The sequence below is a fragment of the Tyto alba genome, unplaced genomic scaffold (assembly GCF_018691265.1).
Source record: "Tyto alba isolate M040663 unplaced genomic scaffold, T.alba_DEE_v4.0 Super-Scaffold_18, whole genome shotgun sequence".
NCBI classification, from domain to species: Eukaryota; Metazoa; Chordata; class Aves; order Strigiformes; family Tytonidae; genus Tyto; species Tyto alba.
The window spans coordinates 14,492,335-14,518,188 of record NW_024881280.1 but is presented as its reverse complement, the minus strand read 5'-3'; the positions used below and the strand labels follow the sequence as shown (position 1 = coordinate 14,518,188).

Genomic DNA, 25,854 nt, shown 5'->3' with positions numbered 1-25,854 from the left:
CTCAAATGTTTGTGCAGTCAGAAAATGACAGAAGAACCCTCAGGGATGAAGCCTAACACAGCATAAACAGTTAAAATTTTTTTTAAAAAATTAAGTATATGTCATTTTGTGACAGACATTTTGAAAGATATAATCATTTTAAGTTATTTGTCAAGTGTTTTTCATTATGTCTCCTAGATGAAAGCTCTGAAATAAGTTCTAGCAATTGCTTTAATTTTTGTTCTAAAGGAGAGGTAAGACAGAGAGTAGCAATTCTTTTATGGTTTACTTCTTCCTTAAAAATATGCTTAGAAAGTACTAGTTTATAAGAATTAATAAACATAATTCATTACTTAAAGCATTGTTACTACATAAAAGCAAGTGTATAATAAATTGATTTACAGTAACATATTTAATAGATTGCCTACTATGCAATAAACTGGCATTCTACAGCATAAGCTTCTTCCATTCCTTTCTTCCGTTATATTTCTTTTTTAACTGGAAGAAACTATCTACTGGATAGAAGCTGACACCCAGCAAAGTACCTTTTGGATTCTTCTCAAGCAAACATTTATTTTTGTGTGTAAGATACTACAATGAAAAAGAAATCATATCACAAATACAGTTTTGTATAATATAAAGTAACTCATGTCCATTCCTTTCATACTTTTCATAAAGTCATCTTAATTTGGCATAATTCTACATGGATAGTTAACATCCCAGACTGCAATAGAGATGGCAATCTGAATCATTAAAACACTGAAAAACTTTACTAGAAAGAATAATCACATTGTCTAATTCCAAAAATCAGTTTCTGAACATACTTGCAACAGAATAATAAAGTTTAATTATTTAGTGGTGTTGGGATGCTGCTTAGAATGGTAAAATCACAGCAGCAAAGTAAACAATAATGACATGTTAACGGAAGGAACTGTACTACTAACAAAATATAGGTCAGGCTTTAGAAACTACTGAGTTCTTAAATTCCATTTAACTCACAAAAGAGATTCATCTAGATTACAGAAACAATCTAGAAATACTGTAAACTAAATTATCAATGAGTGATTTGTCTAGGTTACCAATTAACTATGCCAGAGTTTAAGAAATCTGATATAACTCCGTGTGTAGCAGCCTGATTCTCGCATAATCACTGTAACTCATCCAGCCCTACTAGCTAAGACACGCGAACATATGTGGATAGTTCTCAGAGCCAGCTGAGATATAAGGTTGCAGCTGGGCCGTATGACCTCCCACTTCCTGGTGCTGTAATACCTTAAGGACCTTCAAGACCAACATGGAAATAAATCACAGAACAGCTGAAGTTGGAAGGGGTCTCTGGAGGTCGTCTGGTCCAACCCCCCTAGAGCTGGTTCCCCTAGAGCTTCTGAATGTTCCCACACCTCTCCATCCTCTCTGGGCAACCTGTGCCAGTGCTCTGTCACCCTCACAATGAGAAAGTGTTTCCTGATGTTTAGCTGTGTTTCAGTGTGTGCTCACACTGGTCCTGCCAACTGGGCACCACTGAAAAGAGCCTGGCTCCCTCTTCTTTACTCCCTACTTTATAGATCCAAGCTGATCTTGTGTCACAAGGTGACTCTAATGTATTCCATGCCAGCACATCCCCTAGTTCATGTAATGTCAGGGGGGTTGTATTTTCTGAGATTTTAAAGTCTTTCATTACGCTGGATTACCAGAAGGCTGATTGTACAAGCATCCTGTTGTACTTGCCTGGTGTCCAAACAGCCTGCCAGGAAGACAGTGGCTGTAGGGCATAACTAAGTTAGCTATCCCTCCTAGTGCAGATACTACTCTGATGGGCTTTTGAAACAAATAAATCAAGATACAAATCAGGCGGCAAGTGCTCCATTCCTGAAAAACTAGAACAAGAGAATTAGTATTTCATTACTGAGAAAACAGCTAAACACGTTAGTTCTTTACATAAGGCAAACAAGCAAAAAAGTAAATAATCTCACTGCATAGATTCAGCTCCAACCAGCTCTAATTCTTAATTTTCATTTAGTGCTTCTAATTTATTACTTTTTCCTTTGTTCTGAGAGGACTCTATCCCAAGAAAAATGTAATAAATGATGGCATTTGTTGCCCATTTGGGCATACTCTTTAATGATGCAATTTGATTCTTCCTTCAGTCAGTAATTATAACGCACTGCAGCTAAAGAAAACTTTCCTAAAACTGGATGGCTTTTTTCACAGATAGTGAGGTAAAGCAGATATATATTATAAAGTCTTAAACACAAGTATTTATTACATCTGCTGATAGTTCGCAATGTACTTTAAAATACCAGGTTAGTGAAAAATGTTTTGCTAAAACACTTCTTGTAAAATAACATGAAAGTTGACAAAGTACAAGGGAAGCTGGATAGAGACCTCAGTGAAAACTAAAGATATTCAGTGATGTGACAATGCAAATCTTCCCTTTTCTACGTTGTTCTTTGAAAAATAAATCAGTAATTTCCATTTACTCCCATGTTTTGTCAGTCAGTGGATAAGGCAGGTATCTAATGCAGTCTCGCTAATCATATGGATTTATCAGATAGAATAAAACTCTACTCGGACCTTATTATCATGAGAACAATAATGACGACAAAATGACCCTTCCCTCCACCACTGCTACCACTTTTCTGCAGTTCCATCCTTTATATTCATACTTTCTGCCTCTAGGACTTGCCACACGTATTTTGCATCCAATGTGCAACTTACACCAACATTAAGCCATGAAAATCCTCTCTTCACATAGAAGCTGGACAAAGAAATGCCTGTGGTCTAAATCAAATGAGTTTTCCAAGTTCTGAGTTCTAAAGGTACCTGGGGGTTATCCAGTCAATCAGATTTTATAGTAAAGCTGCACTGAGGCATAATAGGGGGAAAATAGCTAAACAGGTAAACAAAAATATATAGTTTGGGAAGATAGGCTCATTGTAGACCATTAAAGCAGCAAAATGCTGGATAAAGGAGCTGAAGTTCTTACCAGAAACGGATTTGGTTTCCAGAAGACACTCCAAAGTCAGTGAATTAAGCAAAAACATGCTACTTCGAGATTACTCATTTCACATAACCTTGATTTACAGAGGTCTGAGGGTACAATGCAAAGTATTCTGGTTTTGTTCCTATTTTTACCCTCTGGTTTTGTTCCTATTTTTACAGGCCCATGAAGAGGTAAACTGAGAACTGTCACAGTGCACAGCAGTGTGGCTGTGAAATAAAAACCATTCAGTTTCATAGTGAACAAAACTGTATCTCTATTGAGACAAACCAATAGCTTATTTTGCCTAGTATCCTCTCTCAGCAGCCAAAAAGCAGGTGACACGTAAAAAATTAAAAAACAGTAAAAAGCTAGTAGCACTTTTCCAGTACACTCTTCCAGCAACCTGATTTGTAATTCAGGAGCTTTCTAAATCAGAGAAGTTGTTTGCATATTTAATAGCTTGCAGGTGGATTCCTCTTCCATGAATGTGTGTTGCTGATTTTAAAACTCCTGCAAGCAGACAACATCCTGCAGCAAAGAATTAATTGCACACTAGGTAAAGACCCTTTTCTTTACTTTGAATCTGCACCTGTTTGGTTCATTTGATGCCTCCAGTTCCTGTGCTGGAAGAAGCAGTGATTAATTGTTAACCGTTTACCCATTTGCTGTTTCTTATTATTTTAGAGATCTCCATCATATGCACCCTTGAACTGATTCTTCTCCAGTTGAAAAAATATTAGTCTGCATAGGCTTTCCTCATAAGGAACATGTTCCCTATTGCTGATCAAAGTTGCCGTCCTTCCCTGAACCTTTTACAGTTCCACTGTCCCTCTGAGTTGACAAAACTACAGTTTCCCATGAAATTAAAAATGTAGGTGTTTATACAACAGCATCATGATGATCTAGAAGATTTTATCTTCTATTTCTTTCCTACTACGTCCTACCACTTCAGCTGCTTTTTGATCACTACCAATCACTCAGATGACATTTCCCAAGATCTACTTTAACATCAAGGTCTTGCTTTTAAAAGAATAATGATCAAATCAGAGTTCATCATTCTCTATATGTATTTAGGATTTTTTTTTCCTCATGTGCACATTTTAATAGTTCTATATTTTGTATTTCCTTTGTCATTTCATTGCATAGTCCCTCAATCTTAGATTTTTTTTTTTTTTTTTACCTTTTTTTAATTCTCATGAAAAAAAATTGCATTCTAATGAGAGAATGTTAAATTTGCATTCAGGTCTCATCTTCACTACTCTTACTAACTTCATATTGGCTGCAAACTTCCCCTCTTCAACTCTCTCTTTTACAGTTCATTTATTAATATGAGTAGAGTGTAGACTTGCAGAGCGTTTGTACCCTCAGCAAGTCTGCTGCTGCTGATACAAAACTGGAAGGAGTTGCTCATAAGCTGGAGGGTCTTGCTGCCATTCTGAATGACCTCAACAGGCTAGAGAAATGGGCTGACAGGAACCTCATGAAGTTCAACAAGGGAAAGTGAAAAGTCCTGCAGCTGGAGGGGAACGACCCCATGCACCAGGACATGCTGTGGGCTGACCAGTTTAAAAGCAGCTTTGCAGGAAAGGACCTGGGGGAACACCAAGCTGAACACAAGCCAGCAACGTGCCCTTGAGACAAAGGCGACCAGCGGTGTCCGGGGCTGTGCTAGGAGAAGTGCTGCCAGCAGGTCGAGGGAGGTGATCCTGCCCCTCTGCTCAGCACTGGTGAGGGCACACCTGGAGTGCTGGGTCCAGCGCTGGGCTCCCGGGCACAACAGAGATGGGGAGGGGTTTTAAATCTAACTTCATATATGCATTGCAATATTCAATGTACATTAAAAGTTATCTTTTGTAAAATCAGAATTCTCTTTTGTATTGGTTGTTTGAGACATTATTCTCTACTATAGATAAATATAATTATGATTAAAACAAGAAAATTGGGAATAATTTCCATAATGAGTAAATATATTATACATTACAATGACAAGAAAATAGATCTCTGATTTCTTGAAAATCTGAAGGAGGAGATTGAAAAAATGTAAAATTAGCCACTTCTACTGGTGGCAGTTTTATCCTCCATTAATAATCTTTTTTTTTTTTCCTGAAGTTAAACTATGATTTATCAATTTATGGATATAGATACACTGTTCTTTTCTTCTGGATGTGAACTTGTTACCTTATTAGTTTTTAATCTAGATTTTTATTTTAATACAGTCTTTTGTCTTATAATTTTCCTAATGATTAGCTTGGTAAATTTTATTTAATAGTAACATATAAATTTAAAATTTCCTTGTTCAATTCAACTGTATGTTTTTAGAATGTGCTTGGGAAGAAAAACACCACAATTTCTAGAGTGATCAACTAGGCCAATGTTATGATCCTGTTCTGTCACCGATATAGTCAACATTAGAAAGCATCATAACTCTACTGCTAATCATACTATATGTGGTTCTGCCTACACACAATTGCAGGAAAAAAATATTTATAATTAATATTTTATATGATTTTAAACAATTTTTTTAGCATTGAACATTGCAAAGACAGAACCAGTGCAAATCTGATAACATTCTTCCATAGCTAACTTCCAGATTTGGTATCAGTCTGCTTCATGATTTTAGTATGTTGGCAATATGGATCATATAAAGATAACATTGACTAAAAGAGATCATTATACCAAGAAAAGAAATCTGGATCTAAAAGCAAAGATTTTCCTATATTTTCTTTATCATAAGCTACCACAACATTTGAAATGTTCCAGTTAAAGCATGGAATTAACATCTACAACAAAGTAATGGGTTGCAAGAAGGAAATGAGACTGTGTTCTAACTAAATACCCACTGCAAGGAGGAAGCAACTCTGTGTCCTGTAATTGCATCAGACATAGCATGTAAACAGATAACAAGAGTTATTGTGGAAACACAATGGAAAAGCTGAAGAAGCAAATCCAAACAATTAAAAATGGGTGAATGATTAAGATGGATAAGATTAACAAAGGGCTTAAAATGCTCCAAGAAGGAAGAAATTGAATTTGTTATAGAATCACAGACATCAGCTGTGTGAAAACAACTGAGTATCACATATTGTGAAACAGTGGACAAATGCCTATAATCATTTATACATAGCATCTGCTGGAGCAAAGATTGTACAAATACACGAAAGAACATTAGGGGTGCACAGATACGACAGCAGAACATTTTATTCACATTCTCTTGAATAGCAATTTAAAAACAAAAGTATCTTGAACCCAAAAAGTTGACAGATACCAAAATTTATACGTGAGGAAAAAGGTAAAGCAATAGAGGAAAGTTGCTTACCCTGATGTAAGTCACACAAAACGTACTTTTTATTAGTTATTGTATTTTATAACTGTGAGTTTAAAACACAGAATCATCTGAAACAAAGCAAGACATATTGATATATTGGACTAATTTTTACAGCACTGTGTTTTCTAAAATTTTGGCCCTCAAAGCTACTCTTGAAAATAAAAAGTATAACACAGGACTGCTCTAATCTAGCCTTAATAATCATAAAACCCAAGTACTCAAAATAGCAGCATATTCTAGTATTATTAGGCCCTTGATATCTGAAGGAGTCCATCAATATTTACTGCTCCAACTGTTCAGCTTCAGCATTTATCCTGACCTTCTGCAATAAACATGGTCTCCACCTCTAGCTTCTGTGAGCCTGTTGGGGTCTACAGTTTCTAGAGAGAAAGTTGAGCTAGGATGTTAAGGTGTTAAGGATACGGAATGGAGGGTTTAGTTTGAGCTGGCTTCTTTAAAACACACAGAATTCCCAAATAATTACACCTCTAATCTTTTTAGTTACAAATTCAGAAGACTTTCAAAAACTGAACCATTCATCTATATGATCAGTAAATATTGTTTACTGTGTTCAAGAAGTTGTGTAGGCCAGAATTCCTTCACCTCAGAACCCCACCTTTTTAGGGTAGAGATGAGTGGTATGATTTTCTTTTTTCCATTCCATGAACAATTCTCAGATGTTGTTTACTTATTTGTTCCATTGGAAAGGAGGGGAAAAATAGGGGATTTTTATGTGATGGGCAAATGTAATATAGCTTGCTCATTGGCCCAGTCTCCAAGCAGACAGTAAATCATGAGTGGCCTGTAACTCTCAATATCTAAGTGTTCCAAGGACCTCCACACCACCACCAGAGTCCTGTAAGGTAGGGCCTAACTTGAGTAAGGGAAATGGAAAATACTAGCAATTAATTGTCAGGGAGAGATGGGTTGGTCAGACCAGACTCCATGGAAGTCCACTTAATGACAGTTTATATAGACAATGTAACTTTCCTACCCTAAGATTATTGACGGTATGTGCAGGGAAATTCTAACAAATTCCAATATAAATTGCTTTAATGCAAAAATGTCTGAACACTGTCTTATTTCTTAAGAAGTATTCACACAGCTGTAACAAACATGGGTGGACTCTCATTATGAAACTTCAAAGAGAATTGGACAGGGCTTCAAAGTCCTTTGGATTTATTTCTTCTAATATGATGCCCACTTGCATCATCATCTAAATAGTGTTCCATGATAGAAGTAAGGACTAACTTGTTCTTCAATGATATAATGCATCAAGAGTGTATCCTGGTCAAAAGGTTTGTTTATAAGTCTTGTAAAATAATCACATTGAATATTCACTAACAACGTGTAGCATTCCTAACTCAATTACAAAAAAGGATCAAAAAAAAAAGAAAACAAATCTTAATCCTTAGAAAGTTTTAACTCAGCAGATTGCTACACTGTAATTGTTTGAAAAGCGTGAGAACAGGAAACTGTTTAATGAGTAAACAAATAATGATCATCCATACACAGTATAATGACACTTTCTTAACTTACAGAAATAAAGGAGAAGACAGGCTAGAGATACAAAGGCAGTAACTTACACTAAAAGGAGGACAACAAGGAAACAACTTCCTGTTCCTCATAAACGGTGTTTTAATCACTAGGGAGTTGGTATTTCATCATCTGAGAATGTATTCAGGAAGCTTTTATTCAAATATTTACTTTAGCAAAAAAGGCAGACCGAAATTTCAGAGTACTTCATGTACATTATGGATTATATAAACTCAATATGAAAAAAAGCAGCACATTTATAAAAAGTACACAGGTTCACCACCTTCATGACACCAGAATGCAAGTAGTCAGTCTTCACCTAAAATACCACAAAAAACCTCTGTTATCTCAGCTGTGACAGAAAGACCCTTCAGAAAATGTTGCTTTCTCCGATTTCCACATTCGCGGAAAAATACAAATTCTTTGTAACATGCCCTAACTATGACACTTATTTCAGCAAGCAATTGCAGAATTGACAAGTCATTGTAGAAAAAAAAGAGGAATACTATCATAAATTCGTCTTTTAAAATAAAACGAGTTCCAACTCAGCTTCAGTTATTATCACACATTCAGTAATAATTTGATAATTCTAAAGAGCTGCTTAAAATGAGTTTCCAAGTCATAAGAGTTTGTACAAATAAGTTCCTTAAGCCTCATTTGAAATCCAACAATGGCCAGGGCTCTGTGTGTCCCACTCTTCATGGGATACAAACCTGAGCAAGAAAACACAGAAAGACACAGCAGGGGCTGTATCTGAAATAAATTTCCATAAATCAGGTTAGGATTGTTCATTTCCTTTCTTAAAGCACAATTAAATCTCCTTTTCCTTCAAAAGACATCCCTACTGATTCATTCCCAATAGCATTATCACTTAGTATCTAATTAGCCCTCACACGGTTTTCAGTGGGATTTTATCATATTTCTTCAGCAGTGTTAAATGTGCTCATTTTGAATGAAGTATTTGTATCCAAATACATCAAGGTTATGGAAAAGTAAAAAGATATTGTCCCTTTAATCCTTTCAAACTGATTAGTACTAAACCAGTAAACAGGGCAAATTCCATTCTTGTACAAAAAGCTTCAGTTTCCATTTTTATGTGCAACATTTGCTGAAATCAGTAAAAGTATGCTGTCACAATATTTGTCATCATTTATTAACTCATTTGACCTTGTCTTTTTGCTTAATTTCAGCTGTTACCTCAGTTTTAAATAAGATAAACCTCACAATGGAGAACCATAGCCCACCAGTGCAGAAAGAACTTTTCCCCGCTCAATTTTCACTACACCTACAGTCTTTGCTTCAAAGATCCTTTGAATAAATACTGCTAGATTATAACAAGCCTGAGTATTAGGAATATTAGAAATGAGGAAAAAAAAACAAACTAACAAACAGAAGAACAAGAAGAACAAGAACAAGAAGAAGAACCAGAAGGTAATACACCAGTTCTCAATTGTGTTATTCTTCCAATCAGAATTCAGATCTTAACTTTGCAAAATTTCACAGCATTGTGGTATGGATGTGAAAGTCAAAGAAATTAACCCAAGTTCAACTCACTTTAGTGAGATGGCAGCCATTGAAACTGAAGTATCATAAGCTAGAATTCTAAAAACAGTTCCTCATCTATAATAAATTTTTAGTTCTAAACGGTGATAGGTAGAGCAGACTCCGTCTTTACCATTTTTATTCCATCAAGGAAAAGTAAATACTGTCTTTACAATAACAAGAGAGACCGAAGACTAGACACAGACGGACAACATTACACTGTTCCACCCACCTGGTGGTCCCTCCTTGTAAAGTTTTAGGTGAGCTAGAGACAAAAGCATAAGTAATATTGTATTTAAAGTTCACACAGGGAATTTATATTTTTACACTCATTAAATAAATATCCTAGCAGGGTGTCTGCCAAACTCTGCTTTTTTTAATGACTACTGCAAACATATACCTCCATCAGCATTTTCGCTCCCATTTATATCATTTTGTCTTGCAAAAAAATACCAATTGTTTATGCATGGCTTCATTTTTTGAGCGTTCCTAGATATTTCTATATATTAGCACTGTTTACGAAATCAAATCAAAATCAAATAGCAAGTATTCAAATAAGTTTCTACCATGTAAAAATTCCCATGGACATTCCTTAGTTAACCATAGGCCACGTGCAGTAACACTTAATATGAAAACAAACTTGCAAATATCTCTGCAAAGCTCTCAGCTCGGTATACATACACAGAACTGAATATTACACACTGTAGAATGACTAAATAATTTACTCATTCCTCAGGATTTTCAGTTGGAAATAACAATGCTGCTCACGCATTATCGTCTTTTTGTGTTTCTTGGTAAGGCAAGGAGAGCAATGCTGTTAGATCAGAAAGCTTAGCCTCTTCTGACAGATTCATTCCATACAATCTGATTAGAAGCCACAAGTTTGGGGTGGGAATGCTTTCAGGAATTCCTTGGTTTGTTTTTTAAGTTGTTTCTAAAACATGCATTTTCAAAAAAAAAAATGATAGACTGTGCAATAACAGTGGCCAATGTATGACATATGACATCAGGTAGTAGAAATAAAGCATGTAAGATATTACTAATTATTAGTAAAGTATGAGGCATGCTTCACTGTTTGGCAAAGAAAATACACACTATAGTATGCATGTTTCTCCTTGATGCATAGAAAACCAAACATGAAATAAAATCTGGATGTTTTGGACAACCTATGTAATTTGTGAAAATGCTTAACATATGTTCAGTTGCATACTCACAGAAATTATCCAAACACAGAGCAGCAAGAACATTTGCAAATATACACAATACATGGTCATGTAAATCTTTGTCGTGACACTGAGCGAGCTGCACTGTTTATCACTATATCTAAAAGAAAAGGTACAAGCATTTACTGGTAAAACTGGCAACCTGAAAATTTAACCTACAGCTTTGGGAATACTGGATACAGTGCGTCATAATATTTCAAATGGCAATTTTCTAAACAAAACTCCAAAGCTGTTGCAAAAAGCAAGTATACATACTCAAATATTATTCAGTATTATTCTATTTGTGTTCAAAACTGTGCTGTGTAAAAATTACCTTTTTTTCTTTGATAATAAAACAACTTAACCTACTTGGATAACTTTAATGAAAATCTTATATGTAAGCCTTTCCCACAGAAATCTCCATAACTCACATTTCAAATAGATGAGTTACTCCTCAAACTTTACATAAGCAATTTAGGAAGCTTCTTTGCCATGATTTCAAATCTTCAAGTAGAAAGTAGAAGCTTTGAAGATAAAATGACTTATAGAACCACTTCTTGTCAGTACATTCATTTCTGTAAAAAATCTTACCTATTAAACTCAGTATGTGGAAACACATACAGCAATGTTAACACAATTTAAAAGTAATTAAAAACAAAAGCTGGGAAACTTGAGTGCAATCTACCTCTCTTGAAATGTACCACACCCTGTAGCATAAAGAAAATCATTAACTTTTAATTGAGCGGATTCATTAAATTTCATAATAGTGAGGGGATTTTAATCTTTTCTCCCTCCTTGGTAACCCTCGGTCCCATAATTGTCAATATTCCCTTTTACTACAGTCTTTGTTTCCTCTTCCATTATTTCCCCATGTAGTTTTCCCCTTTAACCACTAGGTGTCAGAAGGGAATCTACTCACCACAGCTGCACCTTTTTTATTATTTATCCATTTATTTTTACGGACGCACTGATGCAACCTTCCGGGCTTTTTCAGGCTACGGTCCTAAAAAGCTACAAATGTTCAGGCTTTTCTTCCAGTAAACAGTCATGAGCAACTTCGAAAACATGTTATTCGTTCAGTCTTGGAGTGGTGTTTATGAAGCATAACTTTCACACTGAATAAATAACACTGGAAGAACTACAGACTTTTATTCGAAAAGCTACATGAATGCAGCATTTTAAGTAGACAAATTGTGGCTTACACATTTTTTACAAGATAATTGGTCAGTGAAAACCCGAAGCTTAGGTTTGTAAAAAGTTGACAGACAGACTTCCTTAAACTTTCTGAACACTAATTTCAACAAGTTTTGCATTTAAGCATCCTTTTAGAACCAGGAAATTAAAATTGATCCGTGAGTAAAGAAATTCTAGAATTACCTGTTTCTTAGGGACAGGGGATTGGCTAAAACAATACTGAATGCAGTTTTGATACCTTATTCTATTCCTTCTTCCCTCACCCCATTCCATTTACTCCTATCTGTCCTCTCTTCTCTAAACCCCATTGAACCTGAACTCTTTTACAGCCCCATAATTCACTACCAATAAGGATGTCAATTCCCCAGACAAATGAGCAGACATGCTTCACTTTAACTTAAAAAAAAATAAATAAGACTTTTAAGGGAAGAAAGAACCCTCCAAGCCTAAAGTTGCAATGATTTTCAGCTCTTGAAGATTCTGATACAGTGAAAATATGGAAGATGTGAGGAAGGGAGACAGATGGAGAGGGACATGCGGAGAACAGAGTCCTAAACAAGCCAATAGTCCAGTATGTGAACAGTGTCTGGATATTGAATATAGATGATGTAAGAGTTCACAACATTCATTGAATTCCCTGAGACCAACAGAATGATACCCACAGAAAAGCAGCCTCCTGAAGGAAAAAACAGCAACCCCTCGTTTCTCTGTTATGGAAATGAAGAAGATAGCTCTCTCACTGACTGCAAAGCAGTATAAAGCACTATTCAGAAGCAGTCACCTGAGTAACTTATCTGCCTGATTGCTCCTCTCCTGTGAGAGGTTACTGCTACAGTTCATTTACCTGACAGCAGAAATGAACAGTTTCACTTGTGGTTTTCACCCTCCCAGGAAGGCACCATTAGAGGTACTGCTGCTGGGGACAGTCAACACGATTTCTTTCTCAATAAGCTCCCTAATTCATATTTACAAGACCAATCTATTACAAGATCACATTCACTAATACAATATAGTAAACAAATAACACTTTATCAGCAAACACGAGGAACAAATTTATTACAGAATTTCTTTGATGAGTTACAGACTTTCTACTTCACCTAGCACAAATTTAAAACACAGAGCACTTATTCTAGATCTATGACACCTTTGCAATCACTGTATACTATATATAGTAGGAATACATGGAGAATGCATGCATACTATATATGTAGTATAAGCGTATATTTATTCAAATGTGGGTGGGCATGTGGGGGAGTATAGGCACACTGCATTTCCACACACATAGACACATCACTTCCCCAGTATATTCTCAGCAATTCTCAAGTTTAGAACTGTTGACAAACTTAACACATGGATATATACAAAACTAAGAAACGTACAATAAATAGAGTCAGGTTTTTTTACACAGAAGAGTGTATGACTGTGCCATAGCAGAGGGAACAAACTTGGCAGGGATGATATCAAATTTAACTGAAAAAAACCAACAAGGATCCAATTCTAAATCCAGGCACAAATTTTCAGACAGCTATCTAAATCTTTCATGTTCAAATGCTGGGCCAAACAGAAATTCAGATCACGTGAACAGTGAGACTGGAGAACAGGAAAGTGAATTCAGTAAAATTCAGAGGCATTTCTGTAACACAAAGGGCCTCATATTGTTTGAAATAAAACCATGGAAATAAAATACGAAGTCATTCTTGTGCTGTACACAATTGATCTTTCACTGTGTTTCGATTATATAACATCTGGCAAAACCCTGTGACCATTTTGGGCCTTGGAAACATCATGTCGGTAGGACCCAGTGGTACTTATATTTCAAAATAAAAACTACAGTAAAAGGAACAATTCACAGAACTTGCCTTCATTATATTCAGACAACAGATTCATCTTTTCAGTAGGAAAAATGTAGTTTAAAAATCAAGTTTCTACTCTGAATAGACCAAAGCTGTTCTGTATGTGAATGCTTAAGTACACTGGTATCTATGGCTACACAGATGTAAGCATCCAGATATGGCTTTGTACACTGTAAAACATGTCCTTGTCAGGCATCTGCTTCAACAGATGCATCCAGACTCAAAAGCAATAGGTTTCCTAAAATTACTACATTTCTATAGACGGTATGCATAATGCAAATAAAGCAGGGGTTTATATTCAAAAGTGAAGCATAAATCTTCTTCCCTCTCACCTTGTAATGATATAATCCTCAGTGTATAGGAAGGCATGAACATTTTAGCACACAGCCCTAGGCACAGTTATCATACTGTGCTAGCTTTTCGCAGATTTAAGTTTAGGAAGTCAGTATCCTTTTACAACTTGCATCTCTAATACTAATAGTCTATAAACAGAAGAGGAATTTAATTTGGCTTGAAAAATAGGTCAGGATTGTTATCCCAACTTTACGGATAAGTAAACTGAAGCTTGGAAAGGTCTCACAACCTTCATGAAGTCAATTCCAGAAGGTAGCAAAAGGGCTGGAAGTAGAACACAAGCACATTAACAACAAACCTTCAGCATTAACAGATGCCTACCTTTTTGTTCCCATCTCAAGAGGCACAGCACGAATGACAGTATCAGCTGAGGTGGGGAGAGAAAAGCAAAGGAAGTTTCTGCTGCTTGCTTGGTTTTGAGTGTTGGGGTTTTTTTAATATTTTCAAAGTAAATCTTAGCAGACAGGGCTGCAACGTATCTGGAAAAGTGGCTGCTACACTAATCAGCACATGTACACCTTACTCATTTGAGATTGTAGAGATTTCCAAGCACCACTATGCCAAATACCTTCCAAATCCATAAAATTATAGCTTTAGATGGCATAAGTAAGAGAAGAAAATGTTGTCGTTACTCTAGAGGAATGTGATAGGGCTACAACACTCTGACTTGTAATTAAAAACTCAGGTTCTCAATAACAAGCTAGTGTATTTGTAGGAATATGAAACACTGACATAACATGGCCAAATATGCCTGTCATGCTGCACAATAAATGCAGTAAGATGTAGTCAAATAATTTATAAAACCTTTATGTAGCCCACCTGCACACTGAGGTCACATCAAATTGGTCAGTGACCATTAAATCACAAAAACATTATCTTCAACAAATGAACAATATCCTGCTTGATGTTTTCCTCCTTTATCTAATACAATAAAATTTGTAATAGAATCCCAGAACTAAACCTCAAATACCACACTGAAACCAAATAAACTGAACTTACTACAAAAATGTCTTTTTTATTTATTTTAAGATGAAACCTACTCTTAGCAGCCCCTGTTACTAGAAATTCCTTCAGAATACTAACATCAAGCATTATGTCTCTTTTAGAAACACAACACATATTGTTCAAGGCCACAAAGGAAGTCTATGTTATAGAAAGATAAGATACCATGTTCTTATCCCTCATCTCTTTGTTCAGACCATTATGCCTCTCTTTTTCTCACATAAACTGGTTATTCTCTCCATTTACATCATGACCATAAAGTGATTTTCTTGCTGGGAAGCCAGAGCATAGGGGACCAAGGCTTTAAGACATTTGAGACTTGGCAACAAACCTCTGCCATTATTTTATATTTCATTCATCATTTATTTAGACACTTTTTGTTTAAGAAGAGCTTTCTCAGTCACCTCCTGATTTTTCTTAATTTACCCTGAAAACTGTACTTACACCATCAGAGACTTATTACAGAAATTGTGGCACCATAGAGACAGCATTACCTCGTTGCAGATTTAAGGATGATGAATTGACAAACTATTAGAGAACAGGGGGCATTTGAATTAACAAAAGAACATGTAATGAAAAAAAGCCCTAAATGGATCAATGTTTCAACTTGACTTTTTCTTTTTTTAACATTTTCTTCAGCAGGAATGTCAAATACTTCTCTCTCATCAGTTTTCTAATTTCTGTTTTGCTTAAGCAAAAGACTAAACTCTCTCCATTTTATGTGCGAACTATTTTGATCCTAATGGCTAAAAATACATTTTTAATAGGAATCACAGGATCTGTATCTTTATACTACGTTACTGGGAAGACTATTCTTCAAACATAAATAGTTTTATCAGCAGCAGAACTCATGTCTAAACTCCTCCTCTTGGATGTGAGAGGCTGCAAGTGCTGATCAGGTCATACACAGCAGCTGACACACTCATTGTATAGGGGTTCTATGTGATCTGATATCACAGATGCATTTGCTCAGTATAGATATGAATTTGTCTCCTCTACCTGGCTAGGTATTTTCACCATATGTAACAGCTGTCATGTCTACCCTTCTATCAGATGTAATTCTTTAAAAATGGGAGAAATCTCTTGAAGAATTATAGAGGAAAAAGGAACTTTTAATGAAAACATGAGAACAGAACTTTAGGACTGTACATAGAAATATGCACAGAAATGTCTTTGATTACATGGTAAAGATTTCCATGGAATAAACTTGTAGCTCTAAATTAAAATACCCTTTTTCTAGTCTTTGGTGTAATGTACTACAGACTTTTTGGACGTCAGCTATTTCAGACTGACACACTTCAAAGAAGTTCCAGTTTCTCTAGAGAACCATGTAAGCAGCTTGTGCTAATTAGAGAGTCAGTTGACAACACAGTCACTTGCTTTATGGAAACAGAGGAATTAAAGGATTAAGAAAGCATAAAATATGCCAAAATATCATTATTTCATCCTTTTAATTCAAAATTTACAACTCAAGATGCAGGTGTTGGGGGTGACAATACTATGACTACAGAAGATGTTATCAAAGGCATGAAAACAAACCTGTTGCAGAGCTATATTTGCTCATTAACTTCTTTCACTTCTAATACTGCTAACAGGCCTAGTCAGCCCCACACACGTGTTACTTGTTATGTCCATTTGCTTTTCAGTTTGTTTCCCACACATCAAGCCAGACTACAAGCCTCAGGAGGGAGTTAGCTACTTCTCCAAGCTGCTATGAGTCACTGTGATGTCTGCTGCGTAGGCCAAATGAAGCCTGAATTTCTTGCTTCCACTAGGCAACAAGAACAGTGAGGAAAAACATGGCAAGGATGTGGGAAAAGATCAAAAAGCTGGGAACCCTCTCCCTCAATATCCCTACCTTCATGTCATAGCTGCCGTAGTGCATAGTGATGAACAAAGTACATCAAAGACTTTGTGCAGAATTCTAAGAGAGATTACAGTATTTCAATTTTCGAATTGTCAGTGTTACTTTAAATACTAATTTCTTGTGATAAATGAAAAAAATCTGTGCTACCTCAAAATAAGTACATATTCTTGCACCCTTTCAGAAGTACAAAGGCTTATGTCCACATATTTGTCCTTGGATGTGATCACACTTGTGACAGGTGTATTTCATTTAAACCTAAAATAAAGCTGTGCTAAATGATTATTTAGATAATAATTCAGTCTGTTATTATTGTTTGTATATGGATTCCTATTGTTTTGGTAAATAACACTCACATAAATCGTTGACTGAAATTTAAAACAGATTACTTGAGCATTTTTTGTTACAGATTATCACCTATTCAGGAACATCAGTGGAGGAAGACTGGAATCACAAACATCCCTGCCACACACGATTTTTGAACTTTATTCTGAAATCAAGAATTTTTCATTTGATCTTAGCTGTTGGGACAAGACACTGCAGTAATAAATAGTGTTTCAGGTTGAAAATGGTTGAGACCAGCCAGTTTAATAGTGATCATTAACCTGCTTTATATCATATTTTTAAGAAGCCTCCTTTGTGGACAAGAAGTTCCTAAGATACCGGTGTCTGGGAGGGAATTTTGGATGGGAAGGGGCATGAGGGGAAACTCCAGTACACACATATGCTTTGAAGGTAACAACAATTGTCAGAGAGAAAATACTGACTTTAGAAGTAATGCTGCATAGCTGCTTTCATATTCATTTAAAAAAAAACCTACAAACCTGGCCCTTCAGCAGTAAGGCCAACATTGAATACAAACTCTGGTTTTATTAATTATACCGGCACTGCTCATGAACAATACCTTCCTTCAGTTGCAGGAGACTGCAAAAATTCATTCCTGTGCATAGTGCTTTAAAACAGTCACCCCAATACTCAAAAAAGCAGATATAACTGATCCATCATATGCAACTCACAACTGATTGCAGTGTTCTTGCTGCCACAACTGTTTTCTGGGCATCTAGGAACAGCTGAAAGAAACACAAACCTGCTAATCACTGAGGTACACCTAGAACTCTACTGCTCTCAACATGTGTTGCAAATATAGTCTTTGCCTATTACTTTTAAAAGCACCACTTCTGTATCATCCTAGATGAATCACCAGCAGTTTGTTTTCATTCAAATCCCTCTCTCTGCCAGACACTGGAGTGACTAATGAACTGCAGAATCTGGTCTGTATAAAAATCTGACTTAGCAAACTAACTATTAGCATGTTGATGACACTACCACCCAAAATATCACAATAACAAAAGAGTAACAATTTACATGGGCTCTAAGCCAGTCTGCCCTTCCTACTCAAATTTCACAGAAGCATGACCTAATTTCTCTACAAGTAGTAGAATCTGGAGCTTTTTTTAATTCAGTTTCCTTTCCTTTCTTTATTTCAGCATATGTTTTTGCCACAGATGATTACAGTCATTAAGAAAAAAAAATTACTTATTTGGGTAGAATTAAATGCAGCAAGCATATAGCCTATAATAAGAATCTAAGAGTAAGAGAGAGAGCCTGGAGCATTCCTTGTCAACAGCTGAATATGTCCTGGTCATCTATCACTAGATTCCCACACCTCAAACCAATCAGATGCACTGCAAGTTCAGTTCTGTCTATATTTGAATCATGTTGTTCCTGTCAAAACCAAGTTTTCTGAAAATTCCAGCATCCTGCCTACTTTACAAAAAAGGAAGATTAAGGCAGAGAAAACTGAGGAAAGAGAGAGAAAGAAGTAATACAAAGTAATGCAAAGCAGTAGATTCAGTACTCCTATTTATTCTTTCTCGTAAACGGCCAAATGGATATCCACCAGAATTGGAAAGAACCATACAGCACTACCCTGTACAATTTCTCACAGCAAGGTAGTATAAAAGCTTGGGTTGTAATTCCACTTAATCCATTCTAGCTGGTATTTTCTAAAACCTCCAGGTACCTAAAGAACAGATGGTCTAGTGCCTTTTGTTTCAATATGTCAGACAATTCCACAGTTTATGACTGATTTCTGAGTAACAAGGACTTCCTGTTTTATATTTAAGAAGACAAATTTGAAACAGAGTTGCAGTGGCTACAATAATCACTTTTCCCCTTGTAAATATGTTATGTAAGTATTTAACTAAATAACAAAATATTAAGAAATATTTTTTTATTGAAAGCTTATCTGATAGCTAGTTATCATTGCACTTCAGACATACCCTCTCATACATTTGTATAGGACACTATACATGGCTAGCTATAAAAGTGATCTGAGCGGATATGAGTATTCCTCTGTTTACAGACAAGCTGTAATAATGGTATTCATTACTTTTATTCTGGACACTACCTGAAGAAAATCTGCAGCCAGTCTAGAGTCTGGCAGGCCACTGAAGGCAATGGAAAAGGCATTCAGGTTTCCATTCATTCAATACCCTGTTGCTCATTTGAACAGAATCCCATTAGAAATGGATAACCTAGCTTATCAAAAAGCCCACTTCTTTCCTCGTGAATTTGTACAGGCAAGCATTTAGATTTCAACACAGGTTTAGCCATTCACTTTTAAAAATCAAATGCTTAACAAATACCATTAAACAACACATCCAAAACATAAGGTCTGTTTTTCCAGATAAGGTAACACTGTGACTTATCACCATCTCTGTATTAAACAAGATTAAAAATGTCAAAAACCAATTTCTGCAAATGCTTCACCTCTTTGTTTTACCTGCTTCTGTGTACTTTAATCCTACTTTTACTTCTTCGTGCTTTGCTTTTGGTGGCGGCCAGACAGTCTGGAGTCTCCCTGGAGTCTTGTCATCTTGCTCTGAGGGACTCAGGTCAGGCTGTTAAAATTACGCAAGAAAAAAAATTAAAGTCTGCAGTATCATTGGATCCCGAAACAGCAACTGCCATGCTCAGCTCTACATGTGTAGTCCAGAATAGTTATCTGCCTCATTCTGCTGATTGAAACAGTGCTCAGTTGGTTGGAAGAGATACAATGAAACCAGTGTAGAAAAATAAATTTGAGGAGGAAAATAACATAATGCATGTGACATACAAGGACTTGGTGAAACTTCACATTGGTGTAAAAAGCTTTCTATCCTCTGGTGAATCACTGAGGTGGTCAAGAACAGTAGGATTTTTCCCTGTGTCTTTTTTTCCAGAGTGAAAGGACCCATCTGTGCTTCTCTTACAAGTAAACACTAGTGCAATTCGCCTAAGACATCATTTGACGATACAATTTTCTGGAAGCAGAGCTAGTTTATGAAATTCCTGCCCCACCCCCGGCAGCTTACTCAGTCCACATACCACGTAACACTGCCACATCAAAGTGCTGCTGCAGCTGTTAATGGGACTGCACTGTCAACTGGAATGCTAAAATAACCCTTTACAGGGCAGAAAAAAAAAAAACAACCAAACAAACAAAAAAAAAAAAAAAAACACCACCACCACCAACAGACTAAACAAGCATTCTTTTAGAGGTTTACGTTCTGTTTGGTTTTTTACATCCCTAACATTCCTGAAGTCTGATTTATAACAGGCTACTACGAGTAATCGCATAGACACAACTACAGCAACAGCAAAACCCCGGGTGAAAGTGGCTCCATAAATGGCCCGCATGAGCAAGGGAAGAGGAGGGGCAAGACCTTTTTACTCTGGCTTTGCCCTGAGAAAAAAAAGTTACATTTGTACTCGACCGGACATGGAGCAGAGGTCTATAAAGGCCAGTCCTGGCCACCCCTGCGCTCCATCCCGCTGTGGATGGCAGCTTCCCGGAGGGGCTCACGCCAGCCCAGCCCAGGGCACACACAGTCCGCAGCTGCTGAGCCTGCCACCGCCAGCGAGGACCTAGCTACTCCTCCCCATGGGTAATTTACTGCAAACAGGTATTATCAGTCTACCCAGGTGTCAGTCAAGATTTTTAAAAGTTTTTAATTTTATATAAGAAGAAAAATTTGAAAGAGAGTACAACCAACACAGCAAATTAACTTGAGTAGCTTCAGGTTTAGGGTTAAACCCTGCAAAATTAATAATTCCAATAATGGTCCCTCTAGCCAACAAGAACAATCTTCTGGACTGGTTATATCTGCCAAAGATGTAGCCATAAGAATTTTGGGTTGGGAACCACAACCCAAGGGTTACTCATTTAATTAAAGAGTTCAAATCACACTCAAATTCATTTATCGTTAAGCTTCTAAGAAAACTTAGCATAGATTTCTTTTTTTTTTTTCATTCCTTAAAAATATACTAACTAAATCTCCATATGCCTAGGAATATTAAGCTTCCAAATGCTTACAGTAATCCATAATTTTAGCCATCTAATGGGAATCCCTAAATTATACTTGGATAAGCTTAAATACTTATCAATATTTGCAAAGCCAAATCTTTGCATGCAAATAAGAAAAAAATTACTTTAAAGTCTATGTCTTGGATAAATTGAGTTGAAAATCATCCATGACTTCGTGTATCAGCTCTTATCATAGAATTATTCCTAAAGGTAAAAATGAAATATTACTTTTAAAAATAAAAAACTCAATGAAAGAAAAACAGAGTGAGATTGACAAATTATTAAATACTCCTACAGTAAATATTTGCAGCGCCAAACCTATTTAAAGCCATACTTAACCTATGGGCAACTGTTTTGTAGTGATCTTTTAAAATCAGAAACCAATCTTTGAGTTCTCACTTCTAATTGAAAAGCTGTGACTATCACCAGTTCCCACTGAATTCTACTACAGCTGACGATGGAGAATCTTGACAAATTAGCCCCACAGTTACTTCAGTTGGGAATCCAAAATTTGAGATTGCCAAGAGAAGAGGTCAATTCTAACATTTTGGCTTTAAGTCCCCACCAATAATTTTTAAACAATAAATTATTTTTTATCCATCTACTTCCAGATCTTAGGAAGAAAAAGTAATTCAACCTACAGATTTGTCTGATGCTCCATCCCCAGGTTTTGATTTTGACCTTTCAAATACAGCTTTCAAAGACTCTTTCTCATTTCTCATTTTGCGTTTTATGGCTTCCAGCTCTGAAGTATCCGCAGTTGTTTCTTTTTTGGGAGGCCGTGTAAATAAAGCTTTGAAGACGTCCAGTGCAGATTCCGCAGGGCTTGATTTTATTTCCTCAGAGGGAAATCGTGGTTCTGTTTTGCCAGAGGCTTTGTTCTCTTGAGCTTCATCACTGTCCTCGGTCTCCCCAGATCCCTCACCAGAGTCCTCGGTTCTATCTTCATTCTTAGAGACGTCTATGTTTAACAAGTGTGAGAGCTGTTCCAGGAAAGTAGGACTTGTTTTAGGTTCAGTTGATTTTTTTTTAGTGGTCAAACCTGATGTAATACTGGATTTCTTAACAGGCTGTCGTAATTTAAGCAGAGCTAAATCATTCTCCCTTGGTTTAATTTCTGTAACAGTTTCCCCATCCTCTGTGGTTAGTCCCTTTTTCCTCACACGTAGTCCACTAAAGAAAGCGGGCAGCTGGAAAGTCTTCTCAGCCAGGGCTGTTTTTTGTGGCGATGTATTATCAGCTGAAGGTCTTTGTTCTTCATCTGGAAGTTCTCGAGGGCATTCCCCTGTAGCAAGCAAGTGACTGAACTGCTCATCCATTAATATTTTGTCTTTTTGATTGGAGTCATGCTCCAGAATACCATCCAGCTCTTTTGGGAGCTGCTTAGAAATTGGTGGGTGTAACTCAATGTCATCTGTATCCATAGTGTCATCACTGTTGCTGTGCCCTTCTGATTCTGGCTCTTCCTTATTTTGCTTGTTATCGTCCAAAGCCCCAGCAGACAAAGCAGCATTATTTAGCCCAGATTCGCTTGTATTGTTTTCATCGGTGTCTAGGTCCTTACTCTCCGTGTCCGATTCTGTATCACTTGTTGTATGAACCAAAGTACCTTGTACAAGAATCGCGTCCTTGCCATCATCGTCGGATTCAGACAAAGAAGTCTGTACAAACCTTAAATGGTGAAGTAATTCATTTTGCTCAGCTAACTCCGGTTCCAGGTCAGTTTGCCTGCCAGACATTGGGTCAGCTTGGCCACTGGGACTATTCCTGCCACGCTGATTTTCCAAGTCATCATTACAATCATTATCATTCCTCTCATGCCAGGTGTCAGCATGAGTATTTCTATTGGTGTACAAAGGTTGAAATGCTTTAAGCACTGTTTCTTCTTTGGAAGCAGTGGATTCAGATTTAGCTGTAAATCCAAAAAGTTTTTTCACAGAAAATGTAGTGAAAGGATCAGGTTCGTTTTCTGCTGTGCTCTCCAGGTCTGCAAGCTCACGACAACCGGGCACTGCACTTTCTCCTTCCATGTTGCATGCAGTGCAGAGTGGGTTTGCTTCCAGCAGCGCTCCTGGCTGCTAGACGAGCATTTCCTACCCGCACTTGGCGAGCAGACAGAAGCCGGGACAGGCCCTGCGAGGGCTGCCAGCCTCCCCCCAGGTCACCCTGCCCCTCCCTCCGCTTCCAGCCCAGGTGTCCCTCGGATCTGCAGACTCCACCTCGGGAGCGCCACAAAGACCCACCGTGAGAGAAAAAAAAAAAACAAAAACAAAAACAAAAAAAAACCCAAAACACAAACAACAAAAACCACAACCAAACAAAACAAAACAAACAAAAAACCCAACAAAACAAAACAAAAAAAAAAAAACAAAACACCAAAAAACAAAACTCAAACAAACAAACCCCACACAACCGACCGACCAACCAAAAAAGTTCCCAGCAGCGTCGGCAGCTCGCTCCTCTGCAGCGGGGGCTCGCTGTCGCGACAGAGCCGCTGCCGCCCCGCCCGCCCGGAGACCGCGGCGGGGACCCCGCGGGCCGCGCGCCCCTCCCGGCGCGCGCGGGCGCCTACGCCGACGGGCGGCCGCCTCCCGCGCGGGGCCGGGCGCGCTCGCGCTCTGCCACTTCCGCGTGCCGGCGCGCGGGCCGCGAGCGGCCGGAGCCCTGGCACGGCACCTCCGCCCCCCGCCAGCGCTCCCGCCGCAAACCCATCACCGCCCCCAAATCCCGAGTGGAAACCCCCAGCGCAGCCACCCCGGCCCCCGGCCGGCCACAGCCAACTTGGGAGAGCGCCCTCGAAGAAAGAAGTGAGGGGGAAGAAAAAAAAAAAAAAAAAAAAAAAAAAAAAGGCGGCTCTCTTCCGATTTGCTGCAGGTTTCATCTGGAATGCAGATTTCAGCCTGCAGGGCCATGCACAAAAACCAACAAGACTGGTTTCATGTTACTGCTGCCCTAGCCCCGCAGAGAGCTGCCCGCGCCCTGCGCGCAGGTTCCGCCCGCGGGCGGCCGGCGCGCCCGGTCCGGCGCGGCACGGCACGGCACGGCGCGGCGCGGCACCCCGCACTCCGGCACACCCGCACCAGGCAGGCAGGCTGTCCCTCCGCGCTGCACCCGGGCTTGGGCTGTTCCACAGCAGAGCAATCTCTGCCGGCAGAGTTTTTGATAGCTTTCATCTACACGTACCGCCCCGGTAAGGCTGCAGGTGTGAGAGCTGTTTTACTTAATACCGGCAAACCCACCTGCAGGAAATCTTCAAAGCTGTAGAACTCAATATTAACAGAAGCTGTGTGGGATAGTAGTTTGGTTGTTTGGTTGGTTTTTTTATACCATATATATAAAGAAAGTACAAAATATTCTTAAGCACCTTTGATATTCAGAAAGTCAGTAACATTTAGGTCGGGTTCCAGTCAAAAGTCTTCATTTTTCTTCCTTACTTTTGGAACTACGAAGTCTTCAAATCTGCAGGGATTTATATTTTTCTTAGTTCCTGGCCTTTAAGAAGTTAGTTTACTCAAATTTCCAGTGGTACCTTAGAAACGCAAAGATACTTTTTTTTCTTTTTTTTTTTTTTAACCCAAGTTCCAGGGTCATTCTACAGTCAGCCATTTAGCTGTGATGAGTAATCTTAAACAAGCAACACAGGGAAAACTGTCCTTCCCGGGGAAATCAGCTGCAGATCACACCACTGTGTCAAATTACTCAAAAACATTTACTGAAAAGCTGAATATTACAGACAACAAACAACAACAAAGTATTCCAACACATTTACCTTTTGGTTTAATGTTTGAAAATGTAGACCATACAAAAAGTTTGTGTTTACCTTTTCAACATATAATGAAAGATCATTAAGTCAACAGCAAAAGTCATTGGTATCTCCTGCAGGAACAAAGTTTCCTGAAAATCAGACTGCAATACTAAGGGCTTAGATGAAGCTTGGAGACACCTTTTCAGTTACAGGGTTGCATGCACACCTATACACAAAGGGCACTGGAATCATTCCCATCTTTATCTGTGATTTAACAAAGAACAATGTCTTCTGCCTCCCCGCCTGCCATTCCCTGCAGTAAGCTCCAGACTTGCTCCTCCACTATGCTTAATCATCAGGTGCCAAGGACAGAAACGACTGACAGGCCATGGCTCCCGTGGTTTTCTAGGCTTAATATAGATTAATATCACAAAAGGAAGTTCTACATAAGGAAAGAGACACAGAGTCTTTATCACACCCTATGCCAACCTACTCCTATAATCCCAGGGTTAATAAAACAAGTGAAAGGCAGCTACCTCAGCACTGGTGATTTCCCTTAAAACAAGATTTCCTGAAGGCAAATCTACAGCAATTCTAAATTTCATTTTATGACAAAATAACCGGGGCAAAGTGACTCTACTGAACCAAAAAAGTTTTCTACATTTAAATTTACATCTATTTTTCTGTTCAACCACAGGAATAATTGTTCATTGCCCTAATAATTTCTGTGGTTATGCCTTGCTTATTTATTTATGTACCTATTTATACGGGGTTTGGTTAACTTACAATGGATAAACATTATATTTTTCAAGAACAGTTTTGTTGGTCACTAACAAAAAACATACCTAGATGAACAACTTCATGGTACCTTTTAAACTAAGCATACTTATTCAGATTATGCCAAAATATTTATTTATCTGTTTATAT

The 25,854-nt window shown here is 37.7% G+C and overlaps 1 protein-coding gene across 1 annotated transcript in view; it reads right to left on the bottom strand.

The window, feature by feature from the left end:
• Positions 1 to 23,462, bottom strand: part of LOC104360805 (formin) — a 148,933-nt gene extending 125,471 nt beyond the window's left edge. Inside the window, exons 1-2 of the mRNA XM_032984591.2 lie at positions 21,824 to 23,462; positions 19,620 to 19,737 (exon numbers count right to left, since the gene is read on the bottom strand). Of these exons, the coding sequence (XP_032840482.2) occupies positions 19,620 to 19,737; positions 21,824 to 23,212 (1,507 nt within the window). The 5' untranslated portion in view covers positions 23,213 to 23,462. The remainder of the gene's footprint in view (positions 1 to 19,619; positions 19,738 to 21,823) is intronic.
• Between the last annotated feature and the right edge of the window lie 2,392 nt (positions 23,463 to 25,854).